This window comes from Scyliorhinus torazame, chromosome 12 (assembly GCF_047496885.1).
Source record: "Scyliorhinus torazame isolate Kashiwa2021f chromosome 12, sScyTor2.1, whole genome shotgun sequence".
In the NCBI taxonomy this organism is placed as follows: Eukaryota; Metazoa; Chordata; class Chondrichthyes; order Carcharhiniformes; family Scyliorhinidae; genus Scyliorhinus; species Scyliorhinus torazame.
Window position 1 is genome coordinate 167,346,368 of NC_092718.1, and position 12,608 is coordinate 167,358,975.

General features: G+C 47.6%; 1 protein-coding gene across 3 annotated transcripts in view; it reads left to right on the forward strand.

The window, feature by feature from the left end:
* Nucleotides 1–12,608, forward strand: part of fkbp6 (FKBP prolyl isomerase 6) — a 134,172-nt gene that overhangs the window by 38,936 nt on the left and 82,628 nt on the right. For all 3 annotated transcript variants that reach the window (XM_072469326.1, XM_072469325.1, XM_072469327.1), the window contains exons 2-5: nucleotides 4,269–4,404; nucleotides 6,018–6,135; nucleotides 7,057–7,146; nucleotides 10,322–10,524. In XM_072469326.1, coding sequence (XP_072325427.1) covers nucleotides 4,369–4,404; nucleotides 6,018–6,135; nucleotides 7,057–7,146; nucleotides 10,322–10,524 — 447 coding nt within the window. In that variant the 5' untranslated portion in view covers nucleotides 4,269–4,368. The remainder of the gene's footprint in view (nucleotides 1–4,268; nucleotides 4,405–6,017; nucleotides 6,136–7,056; nucleotides 7,147–10,321; nucleotides 10,525–12,608) is intronic.

Consider the following 12,608-nt stretch of genomic DNA (forward strand, 5'->3'; position numbering starts at 1 on the left):
TGGTGTAACCGTGTGGAGATTGTGTTGTCCTACCCTGCAGATGAAACCTTGAAGTGAGGTTTTCAGGATTATGAAGTTAGCCACCACAGTTGATTCTGTTCACGGTGGTGAAGGGTTTGATTCCAAAGAGTGCATATCGGGGGCGCGGTTTAACACCCAGAAAGAGTCCCGTTTTGGGTGCGAATAGCGGGTATGTTTCTTGCTGCTTGCAGCACCGAGAAGGACCCCACTATCAAAAGGAACACTTTTGTTTTGGCCTCGGTGAGGAACGTCCCACCGAGCTAATCCGTGCAGGAAGAATGCGCCATTTTTTCTCAACCCTCCCTTGGACTGCCTACCGCAGCTTCTGGACCCCCCAACACTCTGACTTACCTCTTAGGGGGTCCTCAAACCTCCCCTCAGCCAAATTCTTAAGGGTAGGCATTCCTGGGCCTGATCCCTGGCATCCAGGCACCCTGGCAGTGCCAGCCTGCCATCCTGGCAGTGACCTTGTCAATCTGGCAGTGGCACCCTGGCTGTAACGGGGGCTTCCGATAGATTGGGCGAACCCCCACCCCCCAAATCCCCCACCCACATTTGTGTGGACCAGTGCTAAACGGCACCATGGCAACATCTCCCGGGCATTTGTTTCCGAACCTCGGGAGAATCGGGCGCCAACCTATTTAAATGAGCATATTTAAACCTCGCTGGGCGAGATTCAGTCTCGGAAGGTATTCTGAGTGTGACAAATCTCACGCGTTTTAATGGCCTAGCCAGGTCACCAAGTCGGGCGCAAACTTAAAACCAAGTGAAGCCCATAAGATAACTGAGTTGCAAAATGAGTTTACCAGGAAGACCACAGATTAGGTGGGCTTACATAAGAACATAAGAACTAGGAGCAGGAGTAGGCCACCTGGCTCCTCGAGCCTGCTCCGCCATTCAATGAGATCATGGCTGATCTTTTGTGGACTCAGCTCCACCTTCCGGCCCGAACACCATAACCCTTGATCCCTTTATTCTTCAAAAAACTATCTATCTTTATCTTAAAAACATTTAATGAAGGAGCCTCAACTGCTTCGCTGGGCAAGGAATTCCATAGATTCGCAACCCTTTGGGTGAAGAGGTTCCTCCTAAACTCAGTCCTAAATCTACTTCCCCTTATTTTGAGGCTATGCCCCCAAGTTCTGCTTTCACCCACCAGTGGAAACAACCTGCCCACATCTATCCTATCTATTCCCTTCATAATTTTATATCTTTCTATAAGATTCCCCCTCATCCTTCTAAATTCCAACGAGTACAGTCCCAGTCTACTCAACCTCTCCTCATAATCCAACTCCTTCAACTCTGGGATTAACCTAGTGAATCTCCTCTGCACACTCTCCAGCACCAGTACGTCCTTTCTCAGGTAAGGAGACCAAAACTGAACACAATACTCCAGGTGTGGCCATACTAACACCTTATACAATTGCAGCATAACCTCCCTAGTCTTAAACTCCATCCCTCTAGCAATGAAGGACAGAATTTCATTTGCCTTCTTAATCACTTGTTGCACCTGTAAACCAACTTTTTGTGACTCATGCACTAGCACACCCAGGTCTCTCTGCACAGCAGCATGTTTTAATATTTTATCATTTAAATAATAATCCTTTTTGCTGTTATTCCTACCAATATGGATAACCTCACATTTGTCAACATTGTATTCCATCTGCCAGACCCGAGCCCATTCACTTAACCTATCCAAATCCCTCTGCAGATATCCGGTATCCTCTGCATTTTTTGCTTTACCACTCATCTTAGTGTCATCTGCAAACTTGGACACATTGCCCTTGGTCCCCAACTGCAAATCACCTAGGGGCTGGTTTAGCACAGGGCTAAAGCGCTGGCTTTTAAAGCAGACCAAGGCAGGCCAGCAGCACGATTCAATTCCCGTACCAGCCTCCCCGAACAGGTGCCGGAATGTGGCGACTAGGTGCTTTTCACAGTAACTTCATTTGAAGCCTACTTGTGACAAGTGATTTTCATTTCATTTTCATCTATGTAAATTGTGAACAATTGTGGGCCCAACACTGATCCCTGAGGGACACCACTAGCTACTGATTGCCAACCAGAGAAACACCCATTAATCCCCACTCTTTGCTTTCTATTCATTAACCAATCCTCTATCCATGCTACGACTTTATCCTTAATGCCATGCATCTTTATCTTATGATGTGGCGATGCCGGCGTTGGACTGGGGTGAGCACAGTAAGAAGCCTTACAACACCAGGTTAAAGTCCAACAGGTTCACCTGAGGAAGGAGCAGTGCTCCGTAAACTAGTGTTTGAAACAAACCTGTTGGACTTTAACCTGGTGTTGTAAGACTTCTTACTATCTTTATCTTATGCAGCAACCTTTTGTGTGGCACCTTGTCAAAGGCTTTCTGGAAATCCAGATATACCACACCCATTGGCTCCCCGTTATCTACCGCTCTGGTAATGTCCCCCAAAAATTCCGCTAAATTAGTTAGGCATGACCTGCCCTTTATGAACCCATTCTGCATCTGCCCAATGGGACAATCTCCATCCAGATGCCTCGCTATTTCTTCCTTGATGATAGATTCCAGCATCTTCCCTACAACCGAAGTTAAGCTCACTGGCCTATAATTACCCACTTTCTGCCTTCCTCCTTTTTTAAACAGTGGTGTCACGTTTGCTAATTTCCAATCCGCCGGGACCACCCCAGAGTCTAGTGAATGTTGGTAAATTATCACTAGTGCATTTGCAAAATCCCTAGCTATCTCTTTTAGCACTTTACATAAGAACATAAGAACTAGGAGCAGGAGTAGGCCATCTGGCCCCTCGAGACTGCTCCACCATTCAATGAGATCATGGCTGATCTTTTGTGGACTCAGCTCCACTTTCCAGCCCAAACACCACAACCCTTAATCCCTTTATTCTTCAAAAAAGTATCTATCTTTATCTTAAAAACATTTAATGAAGGAGCCTCTACTGCTTCACTGGGCAAGGAATTCCATAGATTCACAACCCTTTGGGTGAAGAAGTTCCTCCTAAACTCAGTCCTAAATCTACTTCCCCTTATTTTGAGGCTATGCCCCCAAGTTCTGCTTTCACCCGCCAGTGGAAACAACCTGCCCGCATCTATCCTATCTATTCCCTTCATAATCTTATATGTTTCTATAAGATCCCCCCTCATCCTTCTAAATTCCAACGAGTACAGTCCCAGTCTACTCAACCTCTCCTCGTAATCCAACCCCTTCAGCTCTGGGATTAACCTAGTGAATCTCCTCTGCACACCCTCCAGTGCCAGTACGTCCTTTCTCAAGTAAGGAGACCAAAACTGAACACAATACTCCAGGTGTGGCCTCACTAACACCTTATACAATTGCAGCAGAACCTCCCTAGTCTTAAACTCCATCCCTCTAGCAATGAAGGACAAAATTCCATTTGCCTTCTTAATCACCTGTTGCACCTGAAAGCCACCTTTTTGCGACTCATGCACTAGCACACCCAGGTCTCTCTGCACAGCAGCATATTTTAATATTTTATCATTTAAATAATAACCCCTTTTGAATAATAATCCCTTTTGCTGTTATTCCTAACACCTATGCATCTTTGGGATGCATTCCATCAGGGCCAGGAGACTTGTCTACCTTTAGCCCCATTAGCTTGCCCATCACTACCTCCTTAGTGATAACAATCATCTCAAGATCCTCACCTGCCATAGCCTAATTTCTATCAGTCACTGGCATGTTATTTGTGTCTTCCATTGTGAAGACTGACCCAAAAAACCTGTTCAGTTCCTCAGCCATTTCCTCATCTCCCATTAATAAATCTCCCTTCTCATCCTCTAAAGGACCAATATTTACCTTACCTTTACCATCGGCTTGAGGCAACTGGACTTGTTGGAGGGAGAAAGGATTGAGTGATGGTGGCGACGAGGGCCATGATTGATCTGGGAACTCTGGGCGGGCTTGTTGAACTTGGTGACCATTTTCTGTTTATTAAAATTCTTGTGCTTTCTCTCAGTTTAATTGATTTCTTGTGAGAGGTGAATAACGAAAGGGGCAGTGTCCAAGCACGTAAAGAACTGAATCTTGCCTCTGATCCAGTATTTCAAAATCTGAGTGAAACGGCTCAGAGCTTTCATTACACCGGCTGGCCGTTTCCCGAATGGGATATCACACTCCCGTCGTTCCTTGGGGACTGGGACGAAGCACAAGTGAATTTAGATTCACCTGAATTCCACCCAGTGGTGATTAATGTTCAAATTGTGGACAATTTATCCTCCAGACTGTCATCCTCTCGAAGATCCGTACGAAGTGGCCCGTCCATTTGGAACTCTTAACAGCAGCTGCCGATCGGCCTTCCTATTTCCGCCTGGGGTCTCGGAATGAATGGGTCATGTGAGAGTCGGGCAGGCCAACTGGTAACTCGTTTTCACTTTGAATGTTTTAATGTTCCCAGAGATTGGGCTAGCCAGGCAGCTACTTATAAATCCAACTGGTATTTTTGTCCCTGGCTGGAGCCCTGAGAAGCCAGCGGTATAACTTGGGTCTGCTGCTGTTGTGATTCTGTAACCTCTATCCAATCTGTAGCCAGCATCCAGAAGATTACTGCATCCTGCTCTCCAGATGCAGTTTGAAATGGTAATTATTTCTGCTTTGTGCAGTGTTTTGAGGCTCAGCAGTTGGCACGTGTAGCACATAGTGTGGTGCTTGGCCAGTCCTGGCGTCTTCTCCACTATGTTAGGCCCTTCAGGGCACAATTATATGGTGGCACAGTGGTTAGCACTGCTGCCTCACAGCGGCAGGGACCCGGGTTCAATTCCAGCCTTGGGTGACTGTGTGGAGTTTGCACTTTCTCCCCGTGTCTGTGTGGGTTTCCTCCGTGTGTCCTGGTTTCCTCGCACAATCCAAAGATGTGCAGGTTAGGTGGATTGACCATGCTAAATTGTCCCTTAGTGTCCAGGGATGTACAGATTAGGTGGGGTTGCAGGGATCGGGTGGGAGCCCGGTTGAATGTTCTTTTGGGGGGGGTCAGTGCGGTCTCGACCGGCCGAGTGGCCTCCTTCTGCACTGTAGGGATTCTATGATTGTTGGCTTCAGAGCTTGGGGCTAATGAAGGGAAAACATAGGAGCCTGGAGCAGGAGTAGGCCATTCAGCCCCTCGAGTCTGCTCCATCATTCAATACGATCATGGACGACCTCATCTCGGCCTTCCTGCCCACTCCCCACAACCCTTCATCCCACTCCTAATTAAAACCTATCTACCTCTTTAAATTTGTTTAGTGTTCAGGCGTCGACTGCACTCTGGGGTAGAGAATTCCACAGATTCATGAACATTTGAGTGAAGTTATTCTTCCTCAGAATCTGCCACCCCGTAGTCTAAAACTATGGCCTCTAGTTCCAGAATTCCCAGCAATGGGAAACAAATGAGAAAGAATTGATACTGCTTCCTGGTCCTGGAACATCCAGAGACCCGTATTTAAATAGCCCTACACATATGGATATTGGGGCCTATCACTTGACTGAACAACTGGGCTGTGATACCTTCACGGTTAAATAGCCGGCACACACTTGTGCGGGAAATATGACCGCGATGGTAACGTGTTTGGGATAGCCAGTCGGCTAGCCTGATTAAGCATCTTTTTAAAAAAAAATTTAGAGTACCCAATTCATTTTTTTCAATTAAGGGGCAACTTAGCATGGCCAATCCACCCACCCTGCACATCTTTGGGTTGTGGGGACGAAACCTACGCAAACACAGGCAGAATGTACAAACTCCACACGGACAGTGACCCAGAGCCGGGATCGAACCTGGGACCTCAGCGCCGTGAGGCAGCAGTGCTAACCACTGGGCTACCGTGCTGCTCTATGATTAAGCACCTTTTTAAGGAGGTGCAGGGAGGGAGGAAGAAGTGGTTCATTACAAAAGATGTGTTTTTCCACTTCCGTTTTGGGAATGCCAACTGTAAGTCTGGCTGTGAATATTGGAGGTACATGGCATTTTTAACTGATATGTAATGTCTTTGGGTTTCAGAGTCCCTTTGACTATATGTCGCAGAGAATGCAAGATGTGACTGGCGATGGCGGTGTATTGAAGGAGGTCCTTCGGCCTGGATCAGGCAGTGTTATCCCATCCACTGCTTCAGTTTCTGGTATGGCCAACCATTGGGTATACTGAACAGTTGTGGAAGGCTGCAGAGTCCCAACACGTGGGGGAGGGAGGGGGGGCACTTGAATTACTGATTCAGTCTCCAAATCCCAGAGGGAGGGCTGAGGGGGTTAGCTGTCCCGCCTCTGACATACCCACGTGTTCACCGGTTTGAAACCATAACTGTGGGGGTGGCCTGCACCTTGGCCTTCTCCAGAAGGATGAGATCTCCAAATTCATGTTGACCCCCCCCCCCCCCCTCACACTGGTCTGGACAGTAATGGGACTGTTTAAAGTAGCATCTCCCTCCCAACAAAGGCAAAAATGGTGGAATCCTACACGGGTTTGTTGGATGCTGAGACTGTAGTTTGACGACAGTGGGGTCAGCCGGATGGGCCAAGCAACCTACCTGAACCTGTGTTTTGTCAGCCTTGAGCTCAGTTAGCGCAGCGCCTGCCCGCACAGTCTTGAAGAAACAGTCACGAACCTTTGCGGGGATTTCGCGAGACATGTGAAAGTGCGCGGGTTCAATTCACTGTAAATCAGGCATCCGTTTCTCTTGTCAGCAAAATAGGTCTGCCAGAACTGCTGAGTGTTTTCGGCATTTTCTGTTTCTTGTTCATTGGCTGTGCTGCTCTATTCTTCCATCTCCTTTATGTTTGCTCAGTTGATAAATGCAGCGAGCTATGCAGACAGTAGTTGCTGAGTGCTGAACCACAGGGCAAGCTCTGTAGTTGCCCTGTCTGCCTCTGGGTGAAGGAGAGAACACGATGGATCACTATGTAATGTACATTGCGGATTGAGCAGAGGGCAGGGTTTTGTTGTAATGGCCACTGACATTTGACACCTGATGGAACCCTTTGGGGTTGATTTCTGAAGTGTGGCTGGTTGTTGAGCTTTGTTTTCCTGTGTTCCTTCCTCGCAGTTCATTACAGTGCTTATAGTGAATATACAGACAGACCCTTCGACTCTAACGTCCAGAGGGATGTGCCAAGGTTCATGAAACTGGGTCGAGGTGAGTATGGACTTCTTCGGGAAAGATGTGTACTGCTGAGCCTGGCAGGATACGGCCGTGCTCACTCACTTCCTCCTAGACTGCTCCTCCGGCTGACTTGCAGCACCACCTGTCACTGCATCTCCATTTCTGACTTGCCTGAGGGGGCGATGTCACTTCATCTAGTCCTCTTGTAATTCTGAGTGAGAGAAAGCTCAGTCTCCTGTTGCTATCTTAGCTTCCAGAGAGCCAGAGCCTGCAAGATTTACAGGAGTGAGATACGGTCTTTTCCAAACTTTGTCAGAATGCAGTCTTGGTCAGGTGTACAATTCCGCCACCCCTCGGCATGTGTAGTCTCCGTTTAGAAAATAACCCTGCTAAAACCGTAAAGTGCTGAGCTACATGGATAAATGAAGCTGTTTCAGCTGAAAATCCGATCATATCGGCCCGGGTACTTAAAAGGGTTAAAACTACAATTTTCATAGAATTTACAGTGCAGAAGGAGGCCATTCGGCCCATCGAGTCTGCACCGGCTCTTGGAAAGAGCACCCTACCCAAGCCCAATCCTCCACCCTATCCCCATAACCCCACCCAACACTAAGGGCAATTTTGGACACTAAGGACAATTTATCATGGCCAATCCACCTAACCTGCACATCTTTGGACTGTGGGAGGAAACCAGAGCACTCGGAGGAAACCCACGCAGACACGGGGAGAACATGCAGACTCCGCACAGACAGTGACCCAAGCCGGGAATCGAACCTGGGACCCTGGCGCTGTGAAGCAATTGTGCTATCCACAATGCTACCGTGCTGCCCAAGTTGACCATCGCTCTATGGGGAATTGCGACTGGGGTTAATTCAGTGACACAAGTTGTTAGAATATTCCTGTTAGCGAACGGTGACTGGTTATCCTACTGAGGGTTGTCACCTTGGGTGAAATGTTAGTGACTAGCAGCAATTAAAAATGTGGAGGGGTGGCGGCGGACTTGGACACCTAACCTAGACTGCATTCTGGCAGTGATTGAAATGGTTTGTGTCTCAATCATGTAAACCCTGCAGGTAGTTGAGTTAAATTGAGGGAACAGTTCCAGGAGGCTGTTGCTGCATGTAACTAATACGGTGAGATTTTAGAAAATGCTGTTGGATGGGCCCACGCGCCCTTCACAAACACTTAAAAACGCCGGGTGGACCCTGCTCCACAGAGCTCTGAGCAAAGAACTGTGGCTCAGTGTAATGTGTGGCTGTGAGAATGGCTGTTCTGAACTTGGACCCTCTGCCCTGCTACCAGCTGGAGAATTGAATTTCCTCTTGCGCTGACCGCATCCAAACCCCTCACAAAATGACCATAACCCCCCCCCCATCCTCCCTGCAGACAACTTGCATTATGAGCCTGACAAAGAGACCATTTCACTCTGTTCACTTCTGCGAATCCGCAGTGCGCCAGCGCCATCTAGAGTTAGAATCGAGAGCATCTCGGCATGACCTGGTGGGATTTCAGACATTCGAGGGCAGAATGAATGCTGCCGTCAGTCAGCAGCTTAGCAAGCACGTGTGCTTCTGAAACTTCTTTTGTTTCCACAATGCGCAATGGAGATATCTGGGGTGATGAGGCAGCCCAGGCTACCCAGAGCCTAATGATCCTCCGGAAATGAAAGAGAACCTCTCTCTATCCTCGGGAGCAATAGCGGCCTGGACTCGCATAATCAAGCTGTCCAGAATCAATCATTGTGTGAAATAAGGTTGTGCCGTCTCCCCGACTTAACACCAAATCAGCAGCTCTCTGAGAAATGTCACACCGATGGACCTTACCGGGGCATTTCAAAAAATAAATAAATTTACCATATCCAATTCTTTTTTTCCCCTAATTAAGTGCCAATTTAGGGTGGCCAATCCACCTACCCGGCACATCTTTGGGCTGTGGGGGTGGGACCCACGCAGACACGGGGAGAACGCGCAAACTCCACACGGACAGTGACCCACGGCCGGGATTGAACCTGGGACCTCGGCGCCGTGAGGCAGCAGCGCGAACCACTGCGCCACCGTGCTGCCCTACACCGGGGCATGTTTGATAGGATTGAATTGAGGCAACTTTACTTTGCATGGTATCTATGCTGTACCTACTGTCTAAACTCGTTTTGTCTTGGGAGTGTTTGATCTTTGCACCCGAAAAGGATGGTGTTCCACTTGCCCTCAATGATATCCCTCCCTTTGCTGGAAAGAACTCTTTCGTGCAGGAAGAAGGTTGTCAGAAGCTTCTGCCACACTTTGATACCCTTCTTGTTTGACGGTTGCCATGGTGACAGCATAGAAGTAGAGCCTTTCGGCTAAGATCAAGCCCACGATCAGATGCAGTGCCTTTTCTTGCCAGCTTGTTTGAGTTTAGAAGGATGCGGGGGGATCTTATTGAGACATATAAAATTATGAAGGGAATAGATAGGATAGATGCGGGCAGGTTGTTTCCACTGGCGGGTGAAAGCAGAACTCGGGGGCATAGCCTCAAAATAAGGGGAGGTAGATTTAGGACGGAGTGTAGGAGGAACTTCTTCACCCAAAGGGTTGTGAATCTCTGGAATTCCTTGCCCAGTGAAGCAGTTGAGGCTCCTTCTTTCAATGTTTTTAAGAAAAAGATAGATGCCTTTCTAAAGAATAAAGGGATTCGGGGATATGGTGTACGGGCCGGAGAGTGGAGCTGAGTCCACAAAGATCAGCCATGATCTCATTGAATGGCGGAGCAGGCTCGAGGGGCCAGATGGCCTACTCCTGTTCCTAGTTCTTATGTTCTTGGATCTTGTATGTCTCTTTGGTGGGGGCCATAAATTGGATTCAATTTGAATTGGATTTTGGATCAAGCAGGGAGATGGATAAAGGGCTGGTCCCATCCACACTGCACATTGGCCCTATGCAGAAATGAAGAAAAGTTAAAGATTAGCAATATCGCAACGGGTGCTGGGTTGGAAAGGTGATGTGTTGGTGGGTGATGTGAGCGAGTCATCGGAGGGTGGCTGGGCAGGAGAAATGGGCGAATGGTGCGCGCCAGGGAAGGTTCCAGATGTTGCTCAGTCTCCTGGAGATAGTGGGTGATCACACTGCTCTGGAAAATGGTGTTATTGTGAAAATGTCCCCAGCCTATCTTCTACACCCACCCTCTCACTGAAAGGTGTTCTGCCAAGTCCTGGGGCCCTGCTGTTTTTCAGATATCACGCTGCTCGGTATGGAACTGGCAATACGGACCATGAGGAAAGGCGAGTTCTCCCGGTTTCTTTTCAAGCCGATGTACGCTTTTGGGTCGATGGGCTGTCCCCCTCGGATCCCAGAAAACGCCACCGTAATGTTTGAATTGGAGATCCTACATTTTCTGGACACCTTGGAGTCTGATGAATACTTTGGGCTCTCACAGGTAAGGTGCCCTTGGCTGATTGCAGCAGTACAACATCCAAGGGTCTCACCCTTTATTGGTGGGTTAGGGGTATCTGAACTGCTGCCCCTGGGCTGTAAGTGGGAACCAAGAATTGGCAACCTGAGCAGAGGAGTCCAAACAGATTTGTTCTAATTGTGCCTGCACCTCTTGCCAGTGGCTTCTTCAGCTAGAATTTCCTGGCACGGAGATTTGGAAGGGCCGTTCTTGGGATTGCCGCCTCATTGGTGGGTGAATCTGAATCAGAACATCAGGAGATCTGACCAAACCCAATGTTGGTTTGACTAAATTCAGGGCGATTCGGAAGATAAAAAGGCCATTGTTCCCAGTGAAGCTGTCTCTTTACAATATAGCTCACTGTATTTTGAATCATCCCTACGTTTCTGTTACCCTGGGTGATACTGTTGCAGCCCCCTGGGTTAATGCGCAGTCAATTCCAGCCCCACTTAACCCGAGGTCACAATTGAAATTAATAAATATTTCGTAGAAAGACACCCAAACTCTTTGGCCATTAGTTCAAATAACTACAATCACCAGGTTTGTAAAGTTAAACACAATTAAGTTTATTCGTAACAATAGCTATAATTAACTATGCAGCAAATACAACAGGTTAACTATTATACAATTCCTAACCCCCCATTTAAACCCATCCCACCCCTATATATATCACACACACAAGACCAACGAACACAGAGGGGAGAAAAGGGATAAAAGTCTTTGTTCGAGATGTTTGTCTTACAGCACACCTTCCTTCAATTTCGGCTTTCCGTTCAAGGTTTTCACTGTAGATTCATGCAGATTTTGTGTACAGCTATGCAGCTTTTCTGGAGAGGGAGAACGGCTTCTTACCTCTGAGCATCCAGGACTCCAACTGTGCTTCCCTGGCTCTCTGAAAGATCATCCCATCTGGCAGGATCCAATCACCACCTGTTACCAAGCAGAGTACGGCCTTTTGGTCAATTCATTGGCCACCTTCCAACCAATGGAACAAGAGTCCCACCGATCACTTGGGTGGCAAAAGGTCTTGAGTTCTGCTGTCCGGAGGCTAGTACAGTGTTCTGTTTTGTAACTTTTGAATTCCTCATTTCCCCTGCTCGACTTAAAGGTATATGTCCATTAGGCATCCATGGATCAAAATGATAAAGGCAAAAATAAAGAAAGAGGAAATAAGGGAATAAACTGGGAGGGGCCTTACAGTACCTAATTCCATGAATCCTTTGAACTTGCTATTCATTGATTTATGTTCCTGTCATCTTTGCATCATAGAATTTCACAGTGAAGGAAAAGGCTATTCAGCGCATGAAACTGCACCGACTTTGAAAAGACCTGTGCATTCATTCCTTTTTCCCATCGCCTTTAGGTTTTGATTGTTTTTGCTTCCTAGCTTGACAGCATATTCTGGGTTTAAATATAAATTGTTTGATTTACCTCACCTGTTATGGTTTTAGTACTTTTTTTCCTTACGGAAGCTCCTGGTGAACAATACCTCTGCGTACTGTTCAAACTTGTCTCCTCTTTTTCTCTGAACGCACTTTACCCGTGAAACCAATCTTGTTCCTCTTCTCTGGAGCCTTTTCAGAGTATCCATAGAATCCCTGCAGTGCAGAAGGAGGCCCTTTGGGCTGACACGGACCCTCCGAAAGGACACCCTACCTGAGCCCACACTCACTCCCCCTCCCTATCCCCCTAACCCCATCTAACCTGGACATCTTTCGATACTTTGGGCAATTTGGCATAACCAATCCACCTAACCTGCACATCTTTGGGCTGTGGGAGGAAACCCACGCAGACACTGGGAGGACGTGCAAAATCCACACAGTCACCCAAGCTGGAATTGAACCCGGGTCCTTGGTGCTGTGAGGCAGCAGTACTAACCACTGTGCCACTGTGCTCTCTTGTGCCACTTGCTGCAGTATCATCACTGCAATGTTTTTTGAACATTATGCAATGCTTAGCAGTGCATTGCAAAGGCTGCAAATGTGCTACTGTACTGTTCTGACTACACATTCCTGCACTGTCAGTTCATACACAATGTATGGATTTGGAAACTGGAGTCTCTGAACCCC